The sequence below is a fragment of the Phalangium opilio genome, unplaced genomic scaffold (genome assembly GCF_054372755.1).
Source record: "Phalangium opilio isolate 3A_F unplaced genomic scaffold, DU_Popi_V2 ptg000011l_1, whole genome shotgun sequence".
NCBI lineage: Eukaryota > Metazoa > Arthropoda > Arachnida > Opiliones > Phalangiidae > Phalangium > Phalangium opilio.
Window position 1 is genome coordinate 2,916,519 of NW_028324147.1, and position 27,545 is coordinate 2,944,063.

The 27,545-nt window shown below is 38.9% G+C and overlaps 2 protein-coding genes across 6 annotated transcripts in view; both read right to left on the reverse strand.

Annotated features, from left to right (window-relative positions):
* On the reverse strand, positions 1–2,828 carry LOC149709854 (pancreatic lipase-related protein 2-like). The gene is made up of 8 exons (XM_089860746.1): positions 2,825–2,828; positions 2,251–2,783; positions 1,335–1,566; positions 1,046–1,270; positions 726–983; positions 546–660; positions 299–475; positions 1–217 (listed from the first exon to the last, which is right to left on the reverse strand). Exons 1-8 carry the CDS (start codon positions 2,826–2,828, stop codon positions 1–3), a joined length of 1,761 nt encoding a protein of 586 aa, XP_089716872.1.
* LOC149709855 (uncharacterized) overlaps positions 2,644–27,545 on the reverse strand; it is a 26,423-nt gene continuing 1,521 nt past the window's right edge. The window contains exons 2-21 of one of the 5 annotated variants that reach the window (XR_016376218.1): positions 26,487–26,625; positions 25,098–25,207; positions 24,789–24,911; positions 23,084–23,186; positions 22,907–23,014; positions 21,516–22,844; positions 17,120–21,450; positions 16,945–17,036; positions 16,629–16,876; positions 16,442–16,561; positions 16,229–16,360; positions 15,553–15,636; positions 15,320–15,488; positions 15,009–15,225; positions 14,070–14,366; positions 13,907–13,993; positions 13,660–13,827; positions 13,409–13,573; positions 12,599–12,820; positions 2,644–2,783 (exon numbers count right to left, since the gene is read on the reverse strand). Coding sequence is in view for 4 of the 5 variants with exons in the window: in XM_089857952.1 (XP_089714078.1) it covers positions 12,680–12,820; positions 13,409–13,573; positions 13,660–13,827; positions 13,907–13,993; positions 14,070–14,366; positions 15,009–15,225; positions 15,320–15,488; positions 15,553–15,636; positions 16,229–16,360; positions 16,442–16,561; positions 16,629–16,876; positions 16,945–17,036; positions 17,120–21,450; positions 21,516–22,844; positions 22,907–23,014; positions 23,084–23,186; positions 24,789–24,911; positions 25,098–25,207; positions 26,487–26,625 (8,163 nt within the window). In the remaining variant the exon portion in view is untranslated. Of the gene's footprint in view, positions 2,784–12,500; positions 12,821–13,408; positions 13,574–13,659; positions 13,828–13,906; positions 13,994–14,069; positions 14,367–15,008; positions 15,226–15,319; positions 15,489–15,552; positions 15,637–16,228; positions 16,361–16,441; positions 16,562–16,628; positions 16,877–16,944; positions 17,037–17,119; positions 21,451–21,515; positions 22,845–22,906; positions 23,015–23,083; positions 23,187–24,788; positions 24,912–25,097; positions 25,208–26,486; positions 26,626–27,545 lie in introns of those variants that run through there. The other 4 variants (XM_089857954.1, XM_089857953.1, XM_089857952.1 and 1 more) reach the window with 4 other exon arrangements.

The following is a 27,545-nucleotide window of genomic DNA, read 5'->3' on the forward strand; positions in this document are numbered from 1 at the left end:
CTATGAATTTGAGTATTTGGCGCTGTCCAAGTCCAGTAAAGTCCATCTGAGCAACGGTGGTCTGGGATCATTACCTTTCACCGGGTCTCCTATCACTTTCCATATCAGACGCGATTCTCTATGTGGTGTCGAGTCCACCTTGCAGTTTCCTGGAGTTAAGGGTAGCGTTAATGGTTCCTTGTCTTTGACGGCTGTACGGTAACCGCAGTAGGTGTACCTTTGAAAGAAATGGGACGTTAAGACTCAGTTTGTTCTGAAGTCCTTCCTCGATAAGACAAGGTTCAATTTGAAGACTTACTTCTGTCCATCGCTATTCTCAATATGAATCTTATTGAGATGCCATTCTTCCTTGCCACTATATATCCATCCTTTGTATTTGTTATAGCGGACAGTCACCCCTGTTAGGTTACGAAAAGCTGGATGGGCTATAACTACTCCTTGTATGGGTTGGGTATCGTCTATCTCTTCGGATTCCCTGAAGATGTCTTTTCGGTTAAAACCACGCACCTTATTTATTACAACAATGATTTGACTACCCTACTCACATTGAGAGCAAAAATGTCTCGTTATCTCCAATCTGCGCGAAGAAAGTTACTTCCAATTTTCCCCAAGTTTTGCCTTGACCCTTGGTGTTAGTTAAGATGATTTTGAACTGATTGGCTATAAATTCAGAAGCGCTTAATTAGTTCCAAGATGGCTTCTTTAATTGCCAAAAGGTTATGTACCGCAGAAGGGTTCCTTTTCTCTGGTAATCAAATACAATTTTCCTCTGGCTGGATGTTTATCAGAATAGTAGCCCATTCTCCCGCAAGTCCTACCCCCGATGACCGGGACACCTTTAGGAGGACAAGTGAAACAATGTCCCCGGAGAAACTTATCGAAATTGTCGCAAGGAAACGCCGGAAACGAACACGAAGGTTCGATGGAATCGGTGAAGAATTTAAAGGCGCGACGATGGTTGCATAAACTTTGCCAATCACGATCTACATCAAGATAAAACCTTTAGAAACAGAATTAGGCTAAACGAATTTAAGTATAAACTCACAAAATATGTCAGTTAAGGCTCCTCTAAAAACGCTATTACAACCCAATTGGGCTTTGCCACCATTAGGGTAAAAATCAACGTGTCCCATGGATTCAAAGGCCCCCAGTCCTCCGCGGAGGAAACTGTCCCCACTCGAATGAATAATATCGACAAAATGCGCGTCTGATGGGTCCAACTTGGCTTTAAAGTCGTAACCCTCAAAGAGAGGCGAAGCCGGGTCCAACCCTGTAATTATTCCACCACATTAACATAAGTTTCAGAGCTTCAAGAACCCTACTGAATGACGTACCGGAAATACGTCCTAAATTCTTAGTTTCCATTCCGGCATAACCGGCAACATGGGCTCCCAATGAGAACCCAATGATATGTATGTTTTGGTTCTCAACTCCACTGGCAACGTTGAGTAACTCGATCAAACGGGCTACTTGTCTTCCAACCAGTTGGACATTGGCTGCAGCTTGGACATAATTGGGTAAAGAGGCGCCTTTCTCCCAATCGACAACGATGACGTTCGTGTCCACCTATAATAAACGACATCGTTGAGGTCAATTGAGGTATTCCTAAACAAACCGGATCCCGCCCTTGTAAGGTTAAGTAAAACAGCACATTTTTTAAACATTTACGATTTCTTTTTCAATAAATTTATAAAACCATTAAACATGGTCAGGAGAGCGTGAAGAAAGTTTGCAAAAATTGAACAAGGAAATGTAAGATTCAAGATTTAAAATTTTCTGAACAAAAACGAAATGAAGCGCTTTCTTTCGGAAGCAAAGAGACTGGTGTTGTATATTTTTTTCCACAAGACTAGCTTAGAAAATTACGCATTCTAGATTTTCTTTTAAATTTAGACAGAGCGTGACAGACCCAGTACTCAATGTTTAGTAACGTTTTTTTGTGGGAAATTACGCGACCTCTAAAACGCGTAAGGTGCCTCGCCTATCTAAACATCGTGTGGGTGTCACGCAACGCCTCGCGCTTGGATTACGCGGAAGCGAATTGAACGCAATTACATTTAAGGATTTAAACTTAAACCCTTGGGAGGTTTAAAGGCGAGCATGTATAAAATTCAATCTTTAAGAAGTGGCAAAGGTCTTAGTCCTTTTAGGTCAAACTTGGAGTCACATGAAAGACTTCTTAACAAGGGGAAACAACTTCGAGAAAACCAATGGAAAGCCTCATCTAAGCGGACAAAATTAACATCGTACCACTTGAAGCAACTTTTCGGTCATCTGTTGAACCCACGGACGATGTCCACTTCCTCCAAAGCCATGAACGATAATCTTGACAGCACGACTGGCGTTGAAATGTGAACGGTGCAGCGATGTCCCGTTATCATCGTATCTAATTGGTTCACTTTGTTCCCTAAGTTCCCTTGTAAACAACCAGAATCTGGTTCCAACAGCTTCAGGTGGCTGGGGTAAGGTATCCAAGTAGTCGAACGGTCCTTCGTCTCGAAAACATCCGACTGACCGGTAGCAAACTATTTCTTCGTCGCGTCGATGGACGTGAGATTTGTGCGCTTTCCGTTTCTTCATCTCCTTCCATTTGGCCAGGGAACTGGCGATGGCTGACCAGACTTGATAATCATTGGGTTCCCCACCATTGTCGTCATCTTCGTCCAACGATATTGGAGGATAATAACGCTGATTAACGATGGGAGCGAAAGAATGAGTTGGTAATGTTGGAGATGAGTTTTTGGAACCTTGGTAACCGTCCACCAACGTGACAGGTGTTAAAACTGAAAGGGAAGGGTTTATAATTAGGCCTAAGTATAATTACTCATATCTAAGAGCATAAGTTTGTATGAAATGTTCTATAAGTTTGTCAATGGTTAGTGAGAGCTTGATAAACTTATGACAAAACGTAAGAAAGTTGATATAATATAACAATGTTCACTGGGAATATTAAGTCACTAATCCCACTATTACGTTTGTCTGGAATTATGGCAACTACTTCCAAGTTATGGCTTTCATTTGGGTAACTAATTATAATTTAATGATGCATACAAAAACCATTTTCCCGCTGTATACAGATCATATTACGCGATAAATTATTATCAGAATCAAAACAACTTTCAATTTTGTTTTCGATTTGCGAAAACCCCTTCTTCCAACATAATCTGATAAGGTGTAAATAACTCTTAATACCCAACTACGTCACGAAACACACTCAATCAACAAAATCAAAATTGCGAGAGAGTATTTGTTTCGAGTCAGCCGATTACGACTGGGGGTTTCTTTTTCGTTTTTATTTCAAATCAGGAAGTGATTAAGTTTGGTTGCATCTCCCTTCTTTTGGGATAAGTAGCTTAGCTACGTCTTAAAACAAGCGTACCCTACCAGAGAGAGAGAGAGAGAGAGAGACGAAATAGGTCAACGCTAGACGCGTCTCGGGAGTTTTCGGAAAAAAAACCGAAACTGGTCAAAAAAATAAAGAAATGAGATAAACGTGCCATTTTGAAAATGATTAAACAAGCGGAGGTAATATTTCCAAAATGGAAGGTAACCACCAACCAACTCGTGGGTCTCCTCTCGCGAAATTGTTCCTAATACGAGTTACCATACATTCATACATGAATATATGATATTTCTACGTACCAAAGATATATAATTTCAAAACAATTCAAAGAGAAATGCCTCGAATAAACCGGAAGTATTAATTAAACCGCTATCAACAACAGAAACTGAAAAGCTTGTAACATTCTAATCGACACAGTAATTATCATTCAGCGTCCAAACCTGGATTAATGCAGGAGATGCTCTAATAACAAATTACTGGCAACCCTGACTTAGCGCATGCGCTGTTAAAGTTAAGATAAGAATTGGCGGGGAAAGAAATTTCTCTAGCCCCTTTCGCATGCGGACTATCTATTACTTTCTATTTGCCTTCAATATTCATGGTAGAATTAAATAAACTCGCATTCCCACTTATAAATTTCTTGGGAAAAAAATCCCCGCTGTCAATACGAATACGGTAGTAGTGAAGAAGGCGTTTGAAGAAAAAAATGGAATAAAAATTGAAAGAATCGAGAGAAAAAAACTTATATTTAGCTAAGGGAATGACTCCTATTTAGGACATCTTCTTCGAAACGGATTCCGTTTTGATCCGTACAAGAAGACTTAAGATTGTCTTATATCCCTGTAATAACAAATAATAACGGGGGAAGACCAGGCTAAATATAGTTTATCCATTTCGTGGGAATTTCCCAATAAGATCTTTCAAATTCGAGATCCGTTTAACCAGTTTTGTTTTTCTTCGAGGGGAACACTAACACTCACTCGGTGTACACGCTCTACGTTTGACTGTGTGCAATACGTGTACTTGGAATCTGAGAGAGTGATTAGCCCCTCGGTTAAACCAACCCTTTTATAAATCTAGGTGTTTGTGTAATAGATTATTTATAGCTCTTAAGTTGTAAACACGGTTTTATTTACAACACCAATAAAGCATCAATTGTCCTGCTTATTTTAAATTTTCTACAAAATTAGAACATGTATTCTGACAACCAATCACAGCGATGTCTCTAGACTGTTTTCTAATTGGACAACGAATGATCCAGTACTGAATCGAACAGAATACTACAAGCTCTGTCTGTTATTGAAGATAGCTGTTGTATTGTATACGTCACAAATGACAGACAACACTATCTATATTGTGAAATAAAACCAAGCCGCTCAAAGGGTATATAATTGTAATTAAAAACCAACTCGATAATCGTTATTTTCTTAAAGAAAGATGTTTAATTTGACCATGAAAAATTATCTAGTAGATTCGAAACCCAAAAAATACTATAGGACAATCTCAAGGACGTTTTGAGATCATCAGATCATCTCGTAAATGTATCTCTGCAGTTAAATCAAAGAGTTTTAGGTGCAAATCTGATCAGATTGAGAAATTAACTTATTATTTAAATAAAAATTATTCTAATTTAAACCACGTGATTTGATAAAAGAAAAATTAATTTAATATACCACATTTTTATCTTTTAAATTACGTTTTTAATATCCTTCCCTATTGAGAAAACCGTGTACCGAAATCTGGAAAGTCTAGCCCTAGCCCTCTTATTAGAAAGTTAAACTGGGTCAAGTTTAAGCTAAAAACAACAACTAAAACTTCCAATGCCAATGTCAGCGCAACACCCCATCCCATCATCCCATTCTCGCACGTGCAACCATTATTTCGCGCGCTTTTCTGTCCTAGATCAAGCCAGATCTCCCGCCAAAAAAAAATTTAAAAAAGGCGCGTGAAATTTGCACTTAAAAAACATGGCAGACAACAAGTGCTTTTGTACTGGCGTTAATTACACTAATTATTATAATAACCTCGTAAGTAATTGCATTCCACTATAATCTAAAAGGTCGAAATATTCAGGTCTGGAATTTTACTTGAAATATATAAAATAACATTTTAATAAAATTGGGTCATCTTAAAAACATAATTAAATAATAATACAATAAAAAAATTGCCCAAAGTAAACTAAACATTATAATGTAATAAGGTATTATTAAGAGAGCTAGGCCTATAGTCTACAATTACATTTTTGTTTCTTAATGAGTGTTTAAGAAGCATAAAAATAGAGCAATTACAATTTAATTTGCCTTAATTAGTTTGTTTCTAATTTGTAGGGCGATTTGGGTAACGGAGGAAATGAGTTTAAGGCTATATAATCTTACAGCTTCATTTGCCTCAAGTAATTTCAAAACGTAAATAATAAAATGCAACTTTAAACCCTATGACGTCACTTCCAGTTATAATATATTGATAAGCGTGTGTGGGGTTTTTGTAATTAATATTTGAGGAAGATAACAAGGATCAAATAATAATAATAATAATGGTTTCTTATATTGTTTTAATCAAAATTAATTATTAATTAGAGATGGCTTCAAACACTAATGACGTCAGTAACCAGAAATCAATATGTACAATTCAAGGTCACCCTTATCGAGGTAATTAATATTAATGATTACCACTCATTTCTATATGTAATTAGACGAATGGCGTACGGTTATTAATTATGACGTCACACCATGTAAACTCAACATAAACTAACTTTTAGTAGGCCTAGATAGAGAAGAAAACCTACAAATTTAAATTGTATAACAAAACCCAAATCTTTAAAGTGAAAAATTAAAGAGGTGAAACTTAGGGTTAACATATTTTAGTAGCACAGTCTATGGCACACAAACGTGCCTCTATTTTAACGCTTTTTACCCTAACATCAAACTTTGTTTAACTAATACTTCCTTCAACGTTTAAACTTTAAGTATTTAATTTTCAAAAACTTTAAACAATTTAAACTAAGCAAACCTTAGAAAAGTCTATAATAATAAAAACAATCAAATCTTACCTAGGCCTACCCCGAAATAAAACACAGGTAAAAACAAAGTTACTTCATTTTATAAAAGAGAAGAAAAATAGGCTCAAAAGCCAACGGGGCTACGTTGATTGATAAAATAAAATACAAAAAATAAATATCTCATCTCTGTCGAAACCGACTGCAAAAAAAAAAAACTGAACCGAAACTAGTTTTGAAAGTACGACTACCGGAAGTATGTCTCATTAAAAATGAAAAAGGTCAGGACAGCCCCAAGACCTAAAACCTAAACGATACCTTAACACACCATCTACCTTAAAAACTTATACCTTTTAGACACAAAATAAAAACAAATTTAAAATAAATAAATAAAAGTTCACTCACCTGTCGCGTAGAAAATTTCCAAGAAAGTTATCGCGAAGACACGTATGATTTTCATATTAAACCAATTAATATTATTATTACTATTAATTTAAATTAAATTAATTTAACTCTTTCACTTATAATTAATAATAAATTAAATTAACAGCGATTTAAATAAACTTTTCCGTCGCGATTTGTCCGATAAATAAACATTAAAGTATTTAATTCCATTATTAAACCGAGGATAGAGTTTTTGAATCTCTGAAAAATAATAAAAAAATAAAACAAATTTCACGATACGAAAGGGTTGAGAAACTAATTTAATTGGTTTAAAATTTAAGTTTTATATTATATTATATTATAGTAACGAAATATATATCTTTAGGGGCATTCCGTTGTCGCGGAGTTTATATATATCCGTATTAGATAAACGCCTACGTCTAACGTCAAGACGATGACGACGATTTGATTACTAAATCCAGACGTTGAGTTGGGATGGAAGATCAAAAACTTTTCTGATCTAGTTTAATGTTTAAAAGAATGCCCCGGAGCAGCTGATGATCGGGGTATCTCTACTGGCCGAGGGGTGAACGCATACTATATATTTTTATGATGATTTTTGGAATTTGGAATAAGAGATAGATTCTCTCTGATCTCTGTTCTCGGCGCCACGCCACGCTTGGGGTAAAGAAGGGTGGTGACTCTAGCTAGCCCTACCACCGGAGCACTCAGGTGGAACGCGCTGCTGCATACACCTTTGTTAACAGTATTGCAATTATACTGGCGATGGATTGGATGAAGAGACGAAAAAGAAATTACACGCGTACACTTAGCTACGGGGGTTTTGCTGCATGTGATGTTTTTGTACTTCTGAAGGAAGCCGATGTTGCCTAGCTATAGACTAAGACTAGCTGTTAGATTCGGGACAAATGGTATGTTCTTCTGTGTTTGAAGGGAGGGTTTAATAAGATTTACAGGGAGGGTAGTTATAGACTTACTTACTTAAAGGGAGGGTGAACACGACAAAAATAAACAGGATTTTTTCAAAATATTTTTTTTGATTCTTCTACTCATTATAATAAGGGAAATATCCCAGGATGATTTTAAAATTAAAATTAAGTTTGAGATTTAATAGATAATTTGTAATTTGCACCTTCGACCAATCGCGTAACGCCCTGCACCTTCTGTTCCAGTGACACTTTCTATATAGAGTGGTACTACTGAGAGGGGAGGAGCTACGGGGACGTGACGTCAATATTGGTATAGCCAACATTGTATGCCCTGAGCTGACGACTTCCAATATGGTCGCCAAAACCGAGGTAACAGATGGGAGAGTGTGACGTCACGAGGAAGTTCGTAGTAGCAGACTATATCTAGCTAGGCATGATTGTAAAATAGGGGGCTAAATTTCGTTCCACACTTCGCGTGTGCCTCGGGAATTTTTCAAATCTTCATCCTCCCTTTAAAACGTCTCTCCAACAAAGTTTTCTTTGAAGAAATCGAGTTGTTGAAGAGTCTGCGCTGCAAGACGGGTTGGTTTCGATTATGGAGGGGTATGGATGATTTAGTGTCTGTGTTAAATTTAAGGCCACCACTTGAATTTTGTTAACAAAAAGGTACAGGGCGGAGTTGCAAATTTCAAAAATTATCTATGAAATCTCACTCAAACTAATTTGAATTTTAAAATAACTCGGAGACTATTTCCTATTTCCTGGATGTTTCCCAATATGCAGATTGGTCTTATAATTAGTAGTAGAAGAATCGATAAAGAGTAATCATTTTCAGCCTCCCTTTAAGCCCTAACACCAATATATATTTATAAACGGTGTGGTTTTCTTAAGGGTACTTTTCAAGAAGTATAAGGAGCGCCGATTGTATTCCTCTTTTAGGGAGGAGGTGGTTCGTCCGGCCGGGAATCGCGTGACCTGTATTAATAATTCACCAGAGATAAAAAATCTCCAGCCGCCAAAGACGTCAATTATGGATCGGTGCGGATACAACAAGACTACCAACACCCTTAAAATATCTTGAGAAGAAAGAGGTGAAATGGAGTAGAAAACTTAAAATACCTATAAGGTAACCTCTACGGTTACGCCATCTACAGAAGCGGCAACGAGGACTACTGCTAGCCCGAACCTCTTACTCCTACGGGATTGGTTGAATTCTCACAGGCTGAGAGGAGGAGGTGGTAGCAGAACTTTCCTTTAATAATCCCCTATACAACAGGTAAAGGGCTCGCACGAGGTACTCTGGGACACTTTCATTGCCGCACATGGCCAAACGAACCTCATTTCGTTACCACTCCACCGCACCTCTTTCCTTCAAGTTAATATCCCGGTTCTGTACAAGAGGTACGAAACCCTCCTCCGCAAAGGTATGACAACTAACCGGACCACTTTTCTACTCGGCCAGTGTTTTTTCCAAGAAAAAGGGTTAAGAATCGGATTTTATGTTAAAATGTAATACAGAACGCCTTGTACCCAATCACGACTCGGCGAGGGACGTACGAATTACACGTGTTTTGTTTTTAACCCCGTTTTCTAAAAGAGATTTGGGTGTATTTTCAATTTTATATTTAATCAATGCTCTTGTTTGTTAAAGAAGAACCGGTCCTTTTCTTGTCTTATTAATAATAACATCATTATTATTCTAATTTAATTTTAAAGATATAAGATGATTTTATGCAAATTAAGATAATAATTTTTGTAGCTAACAAGACGCTTAAAGGCTATACGCGCTCTGGCCTAGTAATGTTACTATAATTTTATTAAACCATTGTTTTGTCCAAGCCTAAAGGTTCAAATGTCTCTCGAGACACTCAAAGACTAAATCTCAAATACAGTTCGCACTAAGACACTAAAGGCATATAAATAAGTTTTTCCAAAACTATACGTCACTTAATTCTGTTCAAGAGGAATTCATAGATACGAATATTAGCTGCTGCAAACTGCTCAAACGCGTGTACTCTCTTACTATCTTCATAAGTTCATAAGATATGTTCCATAAGTTTGTCACTGGTTACTGAGTGCCAGGTGAAACGTAAGGTTCTCGTATAGCGACGCATGGTAATTGATGAGGCGCTGTCAAAAGTTTAGTACAAACTAAATAGGAAGATGGACTTCAAAACAGCGTGTAGTCTATTCTCGAACTAACTCTCAGTAAGTCTCTAGCATTACCAAGTATAGGTTGTGTTATACTTATGGAAGGAACATATCTAATAAACTTATGCTATTGGTACATGCACCTTTGCGAAGGCAGAAAGGATACCAAGAAAAGGACCAGTTCTGAGTAGATCTTACACAAATTTAACAAATCAGAGCAAAATAGAGAGAATAAGGAAGAGTATGTACATGGCTTACTTTGACCTCTCATAAAAATCGAACTCAAAATCTTTCTTTTTTTTAATCTTTTTCGGTATTAAAGTTCAACCGCGTTTCTTAACCCCTTTTCGTGTCTACCACTCTACCAACATTTAAAGTGAGGACGAAATTATCTCAATAAAATATACTTAAATACATCACGAACTAAACTAAGAAAAAACCTCATAAAGATCACCCTCACTTTGAAGAAATAAACCTAAACTATAAAACTATTAAAATAAAAATATTTACCTTTTTTTCTTATTACAAAAAAAAATTAAATAAATTTTTTTTTTCCACCAAAAATTAATGTTTTGGGTGCAGAGAGAGAGAGAGAGAAACCCGTTAAAAAAACTAAAATGAAAACTTTCGTTGTGAAATTAACTTACACTAAATAAGAATGGACACGCTCTACTTAGGATGACGTTTTTTACTTATGACGCGTTACTATATTCGCCTCGACACAAAAATAAAAAGAGAACTTAATTCATATCTTAAGGTCGTCGAACAAGCTATTATTTAATTTTGTTTAGTATTAATTGTACCCATTAAACTAAACAACTAAAATAATACAACTTTAACAGACCATTAAGAAGAATACAACCTTCTCTTTATATAACAGAGTCGACTGTTGCCATAGTTAACGCGCGTGTCGCGAGCGTCCTTCTCAAACCTCGTACCGAAACCGAAGAAAGAAATGAAATTCCTTATTGAATAACAAGATGCCACGAGGGTTGGTTAACTTGGTTTACCCTTTATCTCGTTTTATTAGGTACTTTGCGGTTGCATGGCTTCCTAAACTGATTCTTATCTTGCGTAATGAGTCCTTCAGCGCTAGTCGAGGAGTCACACACAAAGATTGTGACGTTTTCTAAAATAACTTTATATATAGCCTTTGCCCGGGGAATCAAAACAAGGGTGGCAAGGCAATATAAGCCCCTGGTTAAAAATTATTTGCTGGAACGTTCAACAAACACAACAGAACGCGAGAGCGTACGTGTGATTCATAGATTAACTGCACATATTAATTACCGCGGTAATGGTAATGGGGATGGGGATTAAAACTGTATGAATATAAGTAGTACATTTACCACCAGGTTTGCACTAGAACTACGAAGTTGATCCATGATAAACATCAGAATGCATAAGTCTACAAGGAATTATTATTTCCTTTTCTTATTTTATTTCTTGGTTCGGATTTAGAATACATATGGCTACTAGGAATTATTGTGTAGCGGCCATTTTCACTCAACGTATCTACTATCTAGGCGCATTTTGTGGGAGGAGCTAGACTAATCATTATATGTATGACGAATTTTACCTCGCTGATTGGTCGACCAAAGAAAATAGAAAGCGAAACCACGTGTAAACAACAATACTGGCAGTAACTAAGGAATTCTTTCAACCATCTCGGTGCCTTATTAATACATTGATACACAAAATCATGGAATAACTGTCAATTCAAATAGACCAACTTCAAAACGAAAACTAAAGATTAAATTAGCCCAAGCAATAATCTATCAAACAATGCCAATTACATCGTATTATTACATTAAAGTGTTTGAGAGAAAACACTGAATTCGTACCAACTTTGTTTTTCAAAGTCAGTCAAATCAATAACCCAGAAAACCTTCAACGGCATTTCACGGCTTTAAAAAATGCACCGTTATTATCAACAAAAGGTTGAATTTCCTTCCAGAACCAGGAGTTAAGTTCCAGCGTCAACATCTCCACGAAATGAACGATAATAATAAAAAAATGTATTCTCAAGTATCTCCCTAAAGATTTCTATCAATAATCTTTTATATTGAATTAAATTTTAACTCCCTTTCTGTTGAATCACTCACTCCATAATTATCTAAGATACAAAAACTTCAAATCGCGGCCACGTAATATTTGCCAAAGATTTCACGCTTTCCTAACTACTGTCAAACGCCGCCGGTGCGCGCTTTGTCAGTTTTCAACAATTAACAACCATGTTTAATAAGAAAAGAAAATCGAAATTAGGCTTAGAACCCTGAAAATCCCCCCCCCCCCCAAAAAAAGAAATTTCACGATCTAATAATTTATGCAAATTAGAAAATAAACCTAATTTTTTCTTTTACAAAAAAGGCCATAACTTTGAAGTAATCCACTCCGACGCGCTTCTTACCTTTTAACAATGATCACTTTGAAAGTGACCTTGATATACCAGAAACAATACAGCCTTACCTTTAGTAAAAGTGATCACTTTGAAATTAAATAATTTCTTGAAAGTGACCTTGATATACCAGAAACAATTTAGTTCCTAAATTTTTAACGTCCCCCAGACGTATATTAAGTTCCGTAATCAACTTTAAAACGACCTTGATATACTACAAAGAAACCTTTACCCCTTCCCATACTTTAATTAATTTAATTTGCCAATGAAAAGCGCAACTTGTCTTGTTTTGTTTTTAATACGAAAATGTGTGGAACATGAGATAGGATATAAATGGAAATGTAGCGATACATAATTCGCTAATTATATGTACATACTTGGATATTTTAAAACACTGTCTCGTCTCTGAAATCAACTCTCTGTATTGAAGAGTACTTTGCGACCACGAGGATGGGTTTCTAGATGTATTTGGTACGTGTCAAGGCCCGATCAGCGTGAGACGGATCCGTCATCCTAGTCCAATCAGTTTGACCCACGACGAATCCTATAGCTCGCATGCGATCCTGATTTTTGCGCTCTTCAATATCGGCCCAACGTACCTTTATTACCAAAATAAATTCACGCTTACTCTTAAGGGCCAATTGCTTACCGATTGAAGGCGAACTTGTTTATTTTCCCCAGTGAGTACTTATAAGAAGGAGAAAGTCCAAGAGGGAAGGTAACTATAACGGTAACAGCACAGCCCGATATCTCTCCCACGCGCACCTAGCCGAGGAGCCAGACGTCACGTGATCCGTACTGGCAATAAACCCACGATGATGGGGGGGGGGAAGCTGTGCCTTAGTTAGCGCACCGATTTCTCTCTCCGATTACGCGTCCCCCCCCTTCACCCTTGAATAAACAAACTTCTCTAAGACTGATTCTTTTCCCTCTCTGTTGCAGGGACTGCGCGTGTGCCGAACTCTTGAATCTCCTTCTCATACGTGCTCACTATTTTTCCCGCGCACGTGCTTGCCTATTAATCTGGCGCTTTTTTTCTTTCCACGCGTAGTCACGTGCTTGCCCTATTAATCGCGCGCTTTTTATTTCCCGCGCACGAGATGGCCTATTAATCGCGAGCGCTTGTTCACATTACCGCGCACATTATTGTCTAAGCATGAAAGAGAAAAATTGAGAAATAAACTTACCCTTTTCTGTCCCGGTTTACTCTCTCTCATTTCATAGTCATCGGGTAATTGCAAGTAATCTTCCATCGTGGTCGCTTTCCCGCGTTTTGTGACGCGTAGACCATCCAATTGATCTAATTTCGCGTCAGTGGCTTCCATTTTTTCCCAACGACTTTTGGCAATTCCCTAAAGCAAAGAAAAAGAAAACCAAAAAAACAGTGTTAATTATAAAATTCACCTTCACCTTCGAAAAACCAATATCAATATCGTACAAAATTCTGCAACAAATCATCTTCATCTTTCGCAGAAGATTTCTTCTCGGGTTGGACTTCGACAGTCAAATCCTCCATTTCAACTTCGGTAATTTCTTCATCTTGAAGTAAAGTTCTAATATCCAATTTCGAGTAAGAATTCGGAGTTGGTTCCCACGAATTAGCCAGCTAAGTTTAAAATTGCCATTAACTAAATTTAATTTAATTAAATTAAACAAATTAATTAAGCAAAACGACGAAACGATACCTTGTTTAATTCTTCAAAAGAACGATTATGTATATTTCGTTTAAAACAAACATTGACGTCAGTAGGTGTTAATTCGATAATATAAACCTTTTAATTAAAATTAAAAATAATTTGATTCTAACACGTTTATCTTAATTTAACTTTAATTTTCAATAAAATATACTTGAAAATTCTTCATCTGGGCGTAATTAGCGAACTCTTCAAAATCTTTAACTTTGCAATTTGTCGAGTCGACGATAATAAAAGGGAAAAATTTATCGTCGATGGTTTTTTTGAAGGATTTGAACAAACTTTGTTGATAGGCGGATTCCATTTCTTTCTCGTATTCGTAAGTTAATTGTTTAGTTCGAATTCTTTTACCCGTTTCGGGGTCGTTAATCATTTTCTCCGTTTCAACCATAAAATAATCGTCTAAACAAAGCATACGAGGTGCGCTACCCCCGTTCTCTACTTCTTTGTCCTAAAGAAGTACGCAATTGCCCGTTCAGTACAGTCTCCCTTAATTACTTGTACATAGGGTTGCCACTAGAGAGTTTCATTGCGCAATTCTTATCGTGTAGTGTTTCTCTGACCATCTAACGACATTTTCCCTGACCAGGGTTCGTAAGGAAGCTGGATAAGTCAGGGATACGGAAGATGTGGGGGAAACGTCAGGGATAAGTCCAGGATTTGTAAAATGTGGGGAAAACGTCAGGGATAAGTCAGGGTTTTAAAGTTTTTTTTTCCTAAAAAGTCAGGGATAAGTCAGGGTTTCGTTTGGTATATCAAACCATGCTTCGAGCAATGCTAAATATGGGCCCAGGTGTGAGTGGTGTTACCATGAAGTAGGCTCTGGTAAAGACCTTTAAATGGTCAGGGATATTAGCAAAATTTAGTTTGGGATAAGCTGGAAAAGTCAGGGATTTTCAATAAAAAAACTTTGTCCGAATCCTGCTGACCATCTAACGTGATTTTCACCGACGATGTAATGTCATTTTCCCTAATACTACTGTAGGAAGATTACCGAATCTATATGAAATCCCTGCCCTTTTTAAACCAATGTAAAGATATTTGTCTTTCAAGGTACTGTGGCAACCCTTAATCAAAATGACCTTTGCCCTACCTTAATTAGTTTCGCAACGTGTGTTTTTCCAGACCCTGAAATCCCTCTTAAAATAATAACAATTTGTTTGGGTCTATGATAACGTCCAGGGGCGTTTAAGAGATCTTTAATCGCGATCACTTCTCCTTTAGTTATTTTGACGGATGTGAAAAGATTCAACATCTTTTTGGGTGAATCACTTTTGATCGGTATATCCTTGGAATTACGGCTGTTACGACTAGATTAAGGTTATAAATACCCCACCCAATTCCGAAAGGTACTTAATTATAATTATTACAATTAAACGTAACGGGGCTTTTAAATTAATTTACCTATTGGGACTATCACGAGACAAATTTGGAGATCTTCGACGTCGATCCGAATAATGATCGTCTTTGTATCGATTATCCCTATGATTATCTCGATCACGGTCCCGTTCCCTTTCCCTGTCCCTGTCCCGGTCCCGGTCTCGACCGCGACTAGAATCTCGTCGATCGTGGTCTAATTAATGATCAGACCCTGTTAATTTCTAATCTAATTATTATTGGGGTATTGAAACAAATACCTCGGTCGCGAGTTCTATCTCGACTATGGCTACGATCTCGACTACGACTTCGGTCGTCGCGTCTTTCACGACCGTAGTCTCGATCTAATTAACATTAATCATTAATTTATGAAGTGTTTTTAGTTAAATATTATATAACCCGAGTTCATACTAAATCTGGATGCGTTCTAACAGGAGCTCATCACCCTAAGAAGTGACGGCCTAAGTTAAGAGTCAGCTTGAACAAGTTTAGGAAAGTTTGGGGTCCTGAAAATTGGTCTAAAAGAGGGGGGGGAGGTCGCAAAACGCCTAATTAACGAAAACCAGAGGGGCTAATCACTGTCAAAGTTCCTCTACACCGATTACGGACTACGCGTAATAATTTTTGCACTCTCAGGGGCAAACCTTCTAAAGATCACGCGTCACCAATTTAGTGCAGTCAAAGGTACAGCCGTGTACACCGATTACACTAAGTGACCATCCCCTCGCGAAAACCTACCGATTATTCACTCTTTGGGCGATGAACTCCTGGTTCTAAAACGGAGTCTAATTAGACTAAAATAATGAGATTTCAGCAGAAATGAACGATCATGATTTTAGTGAATTTTCAAAAACATGTTCACGAATTTTGAACATAAAAATTCCAGGTGAGTACGAACCCAGAATTAATTAAAAAAAATTTAAATATCAAGATTACCCCTCATTCTATAATCACGATTTTTCTGATAATCGTTTTCAAAATCCATTTTATCAAAGGATTCAACACTAGCGTGCGAAGATGATATTGCCGGTGGTATTATAGTTGGTCTAGATTCCATATTACGCGAATCTATATAAACCAGAGTTAAAAATGTGATGACAAAAATAGTTTAAACTGGTTTAAACTAGTTAGTTTCATACTGAAACTGACCGTAACCTCGCGTACTTAAACTAGCGTAGATGCCCTTTGTAACCTTAGGAGTAGTTGTCAAACTATGAGAGTAATCAAAAGATTCAATATCCTGTTGACAAAATAATGGTCCGCAGATTTCTAAAAACCAAGGTAAGAGTTCAAAACTTATTTCTGGGTTGATTTGAACCCCTTTGGGTCTATTTACCATGGTAATTTCTTTCGACGGACAAACCGGAAGTGGCGAAACGGTCTAAAAAGTCTTCACCAATAACTAGGGCCGCGGAACGGTGACCATAGTCAATAATAGTCATTTTGTCCAAAATGCTGAATTCCGGTATAATGGGTGGCATTCCCATATAACCATAAGGTCCCGGTAATGGACTGAGGTAATCTCTTTCCATTGGGTAATCAAAACCACCACCACCACTCCTCATCATGTGACCACCCATATCCCTGAGGTTTTAACGCAATTTTAAGTTAAGTATTTTAAGTTAATTAAATGCTAAGTGTCAGAGTCAGACCTTTCCGAGAAGGGTGGTAGCGAATCTTCTTCCTCCAAGTCTTCCACAAATACAAATAAGTCTTCCCGGTCAGGTTTACCAAACCCAAACCCCTGATTCATAATTAAATGACCGGAAATGGGATATTTATAACTAACTGACACGGTGACAAATAGATATCTTAATTTGTACTTACCGGTCGGCCTCTTCCACGACCACGTCCTCTACCCCTGTCTTGTTCGAAACGAGGTTGTCTATCAACAGGGAAAACATCTCGTCTGGAACTAGGTTCGAATTCGTCTCTTGGTTTGGCAGAATAAGGTTTGTCTCTTGGTGGAGATACGTCCTTGGCTTTTTCAGAAGTAAATTTATTTGGAGGCGTTGTAGTAGTAGAAGTACCAGTTGCTGGTGTTGGTGTAGGTTTGCTTTCAAATTGATTACCTTTCTTCAGTGGACTGATTTTTTCCTGTTTAATTTGAGTTGTAATTGGAGTAGTAGGAATCTTGTCGTTGCTTATGTTGGGTTTATCTGTGGATACAATGGGTTTATCGTTCCCTGTGTTGGGCTTATCATTTCCAAAGCTGGGTTTGTTGCTTTCCAAGTTGGGTTTGTTGCTGTCCAAGCTGGGTTTGTTGCTGTCCAAATTAGGTTTGTTGATGTCCAAATTAGGTTTGTTGATGTCCAAATTAGGTTTGTTGATGTCCAAATTAGGTTTGTTGATGTCCAAATTAGGTTTGTTGATGTCCAAATTAGGTTTGTTGCTGTCCAAATTGGGTTTGTTTCCAGTGTTGGGTTTGTTTTCATTTCCTGGACGGGGTTTCGGTTCGGAAATACCCTTCTTTTCAACAGGATTCTTTTCTTTGGGGAAAATGTCGGTTATTTTGTCATCCTTTGGTTTCGTCCTTTCGGATGCTGGTGTTTGAGGGATATTACCAATGGTAATATCTTTTTTAGTAAAATTATCAACAACGGGATCATCTTTAGCAAAGTTTTCTTCATCATAGAGCGATACACCTTTGGATTGAGTAGATTTGTTGTTATCTGGGACAGTTTTCGCGTCAACTTTTTTGGTCTCAGTCGGTGGAGGCAATGTTTCTTTAGCTTTAGTTTCTTTTTCAGCCGGTTTGTCTTGGCTTGTTGGGACCGTTTTGTTTTGAGGTTCTTTTATGAGAGGAGTTTTCCCCGCTATAGGTTGGAGTCCCTTGGGTGGCGACCCCAAGAGTGACTTTTGACCATGAGGTACTATTCCTACTTGCAAAGGACTTTTTGTAGGAAAAGGAGTTTGAAGTAGTGGTACCGATTTTGGTGTGTCAAATCTGGATTCGCGTCTTGGATTCTTCCGTTGTTCGGGAGTTGACAATTTCTCTTCGGATTTACCCGCGAAAGAATTGTCTTTCCGCTGATCATTCTTTCCTTGAGGACTACTAAAAGGTGGATTTCTTTCGTTTCTATTGTCCATAGAACCTTCTCTTCCACGAGGTCCTCTCAGAGAGCTGTCGCGCCCATCCATTGAGCCATCTCTACTTCGAGAACCATCCATTGACCCATCTCTACTACGAGAACCTCCCATTGACCCATCTCTACTTCGAGAACCTCCCATTGAGTTATCTCTTCCTCGAAAACCTCCCATCGTATTGTCACCTCCTTGTGAACCTCCAATCATATTGTCTCTGCCTTGCGGACCTCCAAACATTTTGTCTCGGCCCTGAGGACCTCCCATCATGTTGTCTCGGCCCTGAGGACCTCCCATCATGTTGTCTCTACCTTGAGGACCTCCCATCATGTTGTCTCTACCTTGAGGACCTCCCATCATGTTGTCTCTACCTTGAGGACCTCCCACCATGTTGTCTCTACCTTGAGGACCTCCCATCATGTTGTCTCTACCTTGAGGACCTCCCATCATGTTGTCTCTTCCTTGAGGTCCGCCCATCATGTTGTCTCTTCCTTGAGGTCCGCCCATCATATTGTCTCTTCCTTGAGATCCGCCCATCATATTGTCTCTTCCTAGAGGTCCGCCCATCATATTGTCTCTTCCTAGAGGTCCGCCCATAATATTGTCTCTTCCTAGAGGTCCGCCCATAATATTGTCTCTTCCTAGAGGTCCGCCCATCATATTGTCTCTTCCTAGAGGTCCGCCCATCATATTGTCTCTTCCTAGAGGTCCGCCCATAATATTGTCTCTTCCTTGAGGTTCGCCCATCATATTGTCTCTTCCTTGAGGTCCACCCATCATATTGTCTCTTCCTTGAGGTCCGCCCATCATATTGTCTCTTCCTAGAGGTCCGCCCATCATATTGTCTCTTCCTAGAGGTCCGCCCATCATATTGTCTCTTCCTAGAGGTCCGCCCATCATATTGTCTCTTCCTAGAGGTCCGCCCATCATATTGTCTCTTCCTAGAGGTCCGCCCATCATATTGTCTCTTCCTTGAGGTCCGCCCATCATATTGTCTCTACCTTGAGGTCCGCCCATCATATTGTCTCGATTTTGCTGATCTCCCATCATATTGTCTCGATTTTGCTGATCTCCCAACATATTGCCTCGATTTTGCTGATCTCCCATCATATTGCCTCGATTTTGCTGATCTCCCATCATATTGCCTCGATTTTGCTGATCTCCCATCATATTGTCTCGATTTTGCTGATCTCCCATCATATTGTCTCGATTTTGCTGATCTCCCATCATATTGCCTCGATTTTGCTGATCTCCCATCATTGAGCCTTGATCTACGGGGCCTCCAAACATTGGGACTCTATCGCCGGGTCCACCAAGCACAGAATCTCTTCCGCCCGGTCCGCTCATCATGGAATCTCTTCCTCCGCTCCCGCCCATCATGGAATCTCTTACGCCAGATCCTTTGCCACCGAATGTTCCACGCCCACTCATCATTGAATCTCTTCCTCCGGGGCCACCCATCATGGAATCTCTTCCTCCGGGGCCACCCAACAATGAATCTCTTCCTCCGGGACCACCCATCATGGAATCTCTTCCTCCGGGACCACCCATCATGGAATCTCTTCCTCCGGGACCACCCATCATGGAATCTCTTCCTCCGGGGCCACCCATCATGTAATCTCTTCCTCCGGGGCCACCCATCATGGAATCTCTTCCTCCGGGGCCACCCAACAATGAAGCTCGTCCGCCGGGTCCATCCATCAATGAATCTCTTACTCCTGGTCCGCTCAACAATGAATCTCTTACACCTGGTCCGCTCATCAATGAATCTCTTCCGCCGGGACCACTCAACAATGAATCCCTTCCGCCGGGTCCACTCAACAATGAATCCCTTCCTCCGGGTCCACTCAACAATGAATCCCTTCCTCCGGGTCCACTCAACAATGAATCCCTTCCTCCGAGTCCACTCAACAATGAATCCCTTCCTCCGAGTCCACTCAACAATGAATCCCTTCCTCCGGGTCCACTCAACAATGAATCCCTTCCTCCGGGTCCACTCAACAATGAATCCCTTCCTCCGGGTCCACTCAACAATGAATCCCTTCCTCCGGGTCCACTCAACAATGAATCCCTTCCTCCGGGTCCACTCGACAATGAATCCCTTCCTCCGGGTCCACTCGACAATGAATCTCTTCCTCCGGGTCCACTCAACAATGAATCTCTTCCTCCGGGTCCACTCAACAATGAATCTCTTCCTCCGGGTCCACTCAACAATGAATCTCTTCCGCCCAATATGGAATCTCGTCCGAACATAGAATCCTTTTGATTACCACTCATCATGGAATCTCTTCCGAACATAGAATCTTTATTTTGATTACCACTCATCATGGAATCTCGTCCGAACATGGAATCCTTATTTTGATTACCACTCATCATGGAATCCTTATTTTGATTGCCACTCATGGAATCTCTACCTCGAAAACTATCCATAGAACCCATGTTCGAATTTCTTCCTTGGGGGCCACCCATTGTGGACTTCCCAAAGTCTCCATCTCTTCCTTCCATCCAATCTCGACCTTGATCCCTTTGATTGTTCCCAAAGGATGGCCCGCTTTGATCTCGGTTATTGGATCCTCTCGAATTTGAATTGAAAGAGTCATTCCCCATTTCGTCCAAGTCAAACGCGTAATTCTCATCAGGATCATCGTCGTTAGTGAATGAATCTCTCCCAAAAGACCCTCTACTTCCTAGGTTTTTCCCGAAAGAGCCTCGGCCTCGTTTGTTGTTTCCGAAGCCACCTCTTCCACGTGGACTGTTGCCAAACGAATCGCGTCCGCTCTGATTATTCCCGAAATCATCTCTTCCGAAACTATCGCGGCCTCTTTTATTACTTCCGAAATCATCTTTCCCTAACCGATTGTTTCCAAACGAATCGCGACCTCCTTGGTTACTTCCGAAATTATCTCTTCCTAATTGATTGTTGCCAAACGAATCGCGACCTCCTTTATTATTACCGAAATTATCTCTTCCTAATTGATTGTTACCAGAGGTATCGCGCCCGAAATTATCTCTTCCTGATTGATTTTTACCAGAGTTATCGCGTCCGAAATTTCCTCTTCCTCTCTGATTATTGCCTGGAAAGTGTTAGAAGGTTATTGTACAATAGGATATATTATCGAGCATTCGATCTGGCTCTTACTATCAAACATTGAATCTCTTCCTTCCATGAGAGAGCCGCGGCGATCTCCCAACATAGAGTCTCTTCCTCCGGAACCTCCCAACATAGAGTCTCTTCCTCCGGAACCTCCCAACATAGAGTCTCTTCCTCCGAAACCTCCCAACATAGAGTCTCTTCCTCCGGAACCTCCCAACATAGAGTCTCTTCCTCCGGAACCTCCCAACATAGAGTCTCTTCCTCCGGAACCTCCCAACATAGAGTCTCTTCCTCCGGAACCACCCAACATAGAGTCTCTTCCTCCGGAACCACCCAACATGGAGTCCCTTCCTCCAGAACCTCCAAAAACGTTATTTCTTGATCCAGCCATATTAGAATCTCTCCCTCCAGGACCTCCCATCATGTTGTCTCGACCTTGAGGACCTCCCATCATGTTGTCTCGACCTTGAGGACCTCCCATCATGTTGTCTCGACCTTGAGGACCTCCCATCATGTTGTCTCGACCTTGAGGACCTCCCATCATGTTGTCTCGACCTTGAGGACCTCCCATCATGTTGTCTCGGCCCTTTGGAACTCCCATCATGTTGTCCCGACCTTGAGGACCTCCCATCATGTTGTCCCGACCTTGGGGACCTCCCATCATGTTGTCCCGGCCTTGGGGACCTCCCATCATGTTGTCCCGGCCTTGAGGATCTCCCATCATGTTGTCTCGGCCCTGTGGACCTCCCATCATGTTGTCTCGGCCCTGTGGACCTCCCATCATGTTGTCTCGGCCCTGTGGACCTCCCATCATGTTGTCTCGGCCCTGTGGACCTCCCATCATGTTGTCTCGGCCCTGTGGACCTCCCATCATGTTGTCTCGGCCTTGAGGTCCACCCATCACGTTGTCTCGGCCTTGAGGTCCACCCATCACGTTGTCTCGGCCTTTAGATCCACCCATCACGTTGTCTCGGCCTTTAGATCCACCCATCATATTGTCTCGACCTTTCGGTCCTCCAATCATATTGTCTCGACCCTGAGGTCCTCCAATCATATTGTCTCGACCCTGAGGTCCTCCTGTCATATTGTCTCGACCCTGAGGTCCTCCCATCATGTTGTCATTGCCTTGAGGTCCTCCCATCATGGAATTTCTTCCTCCTGGACCGCCAATATTATCTCTGCTCGGCGGTCCTCCGACTAATGAATCTCGACCCCCTATCACGTTGTCACGACCTTGAGGTCCTCCAATCAATGAGCTTTGCCCTCCTGGTCCGCCCATCATGGAGTCTTTACCCTTAAATTCATTTTGGTTTTGAGGACCTCCACCCATATAGTTCCCTCCTGGCATATTTTGATCTCTACCACTTTGAGGACCTGACCAAATTATATCCAAAATTATTCCAAAGACTGACAATTTTAGCAAAATGACGACGTACCACCAGAGGTATCTCGGTTTGCAAAATTATCATTGTTACGTAATTCTCCAAAATTTTTATTTTCGTTTGGAAAATTTGATTGGTTTGGTCTTGGCTCATTGAAAGGGCCTATAGTTAATTAAAACGCTGCTAAATGAGCACTTGAGTCAAGGAGCGGTTATGTACCAGTTTACTAACCACTGTTTTTATCAGAGGGGCCTTGTTTAAATCCACCAGTTCCAATAGAATTATTGTCCTGATCTTTAGTAGGATATGCCCCTGGACCGATGATAGGCAAGTTCTAATAGATAGAAGAAAGAGAAAACGGGGCAATTTGAAAACTGGTTGAAGTATATCTTTTGGAATGTTTAGATAGAATAGGAGAAAGTATAAAATTTGTTGGTGAATCTAAATAACGTCATTACTCGTAATGACACTCACTGTACATCAAGTAATTAATCTACCAAGAATAGTCAAAACTTTAATTACTTTACTAGAGTTTAGTCTCTAGTCCCGAGTAGGATTCCGTGATTGCTTGAAGCCTTAAATAATCGCGAATTAACTAACTAAACGCGATCTAATTTAAGCTTACGATACCGACGCGAGAAATGTCTTATGTAGTAACCAATTTCCTAGTTTCAAACCCCACCAAATGATTATTTAAAACAACAAGGTAGAGTCACTTTATTTGTAGCAATAAAATTATACATTTTCCAAGTCTTCAGATGTCTTTGTGTCAGTTGAATTTGAAATGACGTAAATTTTACTTTCTTCCACTTCTTATTTTTTCTTTGATGAAAATATTGTCGAGTTTGTTTTGTTTATTCTTTTATTATTCAAATCTCACGTGCTTACTGTTTTACATGAAAATGTAGTCCGATGTTTTTTAAAGACAATTGATTGAAACAAGTATTGATAATTTGCTTTTATTTCTTGTAAATATTCTCAACTACTTAATTAGACATTCAAATGTGTAGGTACATAATACGGATAGTATTAGTAAAGCGTAATTTCATTTGATTATAAATTACGAGTTGACGCGTAAGAAACCGTATATACTTTCGCTCTATCTCTACCATTTCCCGACGTGCAGACGTTCAGAAATTATAAGAGTAATAATTTAAGAAATTATCCTTGATCAGCTAGTAACGCGCTTAGTAAGTTGGCATTGGGAAACTATACTGTTCACGACCGATTTCTGCATTGTTGCTAAAATATTGCTCGCGTTAACCACGGTTAATATAGTATGGCCTACCTCCTCCACTATTAGCTGGAGGGTGTCAAAATTACATAGGCCCTAGTCGTAAATAGCGATAAATTTTCCCCACAAAAAAATTAAGACTAGTACACGTAGTCTCTTATCCTTCCATGTATGTAATGAACGGGTATTTCATCAAAACATATGAGGTTTAACATTATTAGGATGTATTATTTCGAGTTTACACTAACACACGACGATATAAATTTTACGTAATCCTAATTATTCCGTTTATACCCTCCCATCAAAATTTAACTTTGTGTGAAATAATTTTAGCGGAGTTCATCATTAAATTAAAAGCGACACTTAGACCCGATGTAAAACGTCTTTAATTACAAAAGCCTATAAACCGTAGGTCGCGAAAACATATTATTCAGACAAATAAGCAACATTTATTTATCAATCACTCCAACACAAACACACGTTCACACAACGCGTAAAATAAATGAAAATGTAAGAAAATTTCACGATATAAGCGGTGAGAAAACTAAGTATGTCCAGTAAGAAAAAATTGTAAGCCTACCTAACAACCAACTGGTTGACCATAATAAAGAATAACAACCGAACTTTCAAGACGAAGGAAGTATAAATTAAGTCGCGTAGAAAGGGAAATGTTACTATAAATTTGATTGATATTGAGCTCACCTTCGCTTCTAAATTTTTCGTATTCCCTGACTGGTCAGCCTTAACAACACCGTGACCTTTCTCGGGGTCAAGTTGAGGTTCAATATCCTTAACACGTTCCTTGTTAGAAGATTTCTTAACCCCCTTCCAAGTTCCAAATGTAAGTAAAAGCAATTATAACCAGGGCAAAATTTAACAATGAAAATTAGCGTAAACCAATAAAAAATATGCAAATCAACATATCTGCCTATATGACAATATAATTATAACAATAATTTATATAACGGGTATGGGGATTAAAAACAAATGAAAATCAACTTTTAAACGAACCTTATTGTCACTCCTGGATGTGCTGGAAGGGTTTCCGGGCACGTTTTTGTTAGTGTCCACTGTCGGGTTTTGACTTTGAGTCGGAGTGTCGGGAGCTCCTGAAGTTGAGGCTGTTTTGGACGCGGTATGTAAAATGTTTCGAGAATTATAAGAATTATTTAATTTTGAGTGTTTTTCGTTCTTTTTTTTTTTAACCAAGAGTGTAAATTAGACTTTAATACTTTCTTTGGTTTAACTACTAAATTTTGTAGGCGACGCGTTAAACTACAGATGCGTTATTTTTATTTTATTTTGTGAAAGTTGAAAACCTGAAAGAATGGTTAGAACATTTTCCCACCCCCAAAATAATGCAGAATGTTGATGTTTTTCTTGCTAAATTATATCGATATTATAAGAAAATATAAGCATAAATAATAAATGCAACCATAAGTATGACGCCTTGAAATTCTTTCAATTACCTTTTCGTAGTATGGTTTATATGATTATTTTCACGAACATAAATTAAGTTATTACGAATACTTATGTTAAAATTAAACTGATGACTTAATTTTTAATGAGTAAAAATATCTGAAATTGAATACTTCTCTTCAAATTACTAAATATTAACCTTTTATAGTAATAACCAACGCTTAGTGTAAAAAAAAAATACCGTACTTTTATTTGAAGTAATGAGCGGTATTGAGATAGGAGGAGCTACGGGGACGTGACGTCAATATTGTATGACGACTTCCAAAATGGTCGCCAAAACCGAGGTAAGAAATATGAAGGTGTGACGTCACGACATAGTTCGTAGTAGCAGACTATATGCTTACTCAATTGAATTTTTCTATAAATTAACAGAACAACCTTTATAATTTACACTTTGTGTTTTTTCGTATGACGCGCTTTGAATAAATTTTATAAAAAAACCATTGTCTTGTTAGCAGTTTTTAAATTTCGCGCTCTTCAACGATGTCACGTGATTAGTGAATAGGTCGGTCGGACCATAGCCCACTCGATTACGCGAACAGCTATAGTCGGGCGTGAGGTATAACGCGTTTTTCATATATTAAGATTAAAACTATGTAATTATGATAAGTAATCATGATTCCACCTTTATTAAAATATTATTAGGTGTTTTTTTTTTTGATAAAGTGGGCCTAAGCAACACGTATAGATGATGAAAACTGTCAAAAAATTGCTAATAAACACTTTCACTGACTTGGGAGTTGATCTGACACTCTTAAAACCAATATTTAGAGTATTTTGAAATAATTGTAAGATGTTGTAAGTGATAACATTTATTGCATTCCCTTCTTGATGAAATAATTTCCAAGTATTTCCTTTGCATTCCCAGATTCCCACCATTCAAACAACATAAGAAACAAAAAATAAGGATCCCTTGCTTACCCAAGTTAGCTGATTTATTTGAACGTGTGCTCCTCATTTGTTCCCTACGTTGTAATAACTGATCTCTCCAATCCTTCCATTGTTTTTCATAACGATTATAAGCTTCTCTATCAGGATGACATTTATTTTGTTCCTTCCACTGTTTCAAAAAGATAATACAAAAGATATTCTCTTTAAAGCCTTACTCTTTTGTATTAAATCACAGTTTCAGGTTCAAATTCCCTAACTTTCCAAAAACTAAGATATTTTAGCCACTAAACACAAATTCCCAGACCTATTTTGGTCTATTTTTAAACTCCCTGACTGCTCTAGGTTTTCCCTGACCTATTTTGGCCATTTTTCAAATCCCTACTTCTCCAGATTTCCCCTGACCATTTTTGGCCTATTTTTAAACTCCCTGATTGCTCTAGGTCTCCCCTGACCTTTTCTGGCCTATTTTTCAAATCCTCGATTGATCTAGGTTTCCCCTGACCTTTTCTTGCCTATTTTTCAAATCCCTACTTCTCCAGATTTCCCTGACCTTTTTTGGCCTATTTTTAAACTCCCTGACTTCTCCAGATTTCCCTGACTTTCTTTGGCCTATTTTTAAACTCCCTGACTTCTCCAGATTTCCCTGACCTTCTTTGGCCTATTTTTAAACTCCCTGACTTCTCCAGATTTCCCTGACCTTCTTTGGCCTATTTTTAAACTCCCTGACTTCTCCAGATTTCCCTGACCTTTTTTGGCCTATTTTTAAACTCCCTGACTTCTGCAGATTTCCCTGACCTTTTTTGGCCTATTTTTAAACTCCCTGACTTCTGCAGATTTCCCTGACCTTTTTTGGCCTATTTTTAAACTCCCTGACTTCTCCAGATTTCCCTGACCATTTTTTAAACTCCCTGGTTGCTCTAGGTTTTCCCTGACCTTTTCTGGCCTATTTTTCAAATCCCTACTTCTCCAGATTTCCCCTGACCTTTTTTGGCCTATTTTTAAACTCCCTGACCTCTCCAGGTTTTTCCTGACCTATTTTTCGCCTATTTTTCAAACCCCTACTTCTCCAGATTTTTCCTGACCTATTTT

What these genes read in the sequence shown, in the direction of transcription:
- LOC149709854 (XM_089860746.1), bottom strand. An exon ending in AGCCTTAACTGACATATTTT is followed by an intron (nt 984 to 1,045) that starts GTGAGTTTATAC and finishes ATCTTGATGTAG; the next exon opens with ATCGTGATTGGCAAAGTTTA. An exon ending in GAGACATTTTTGCTCTCAAT is followed by an intron (nt 476 to 545) that starts GTGAGTAGGGTA and finishes AGACATCTTCAG; the next exon opens with GGAATCCGAAGAGATAGACG.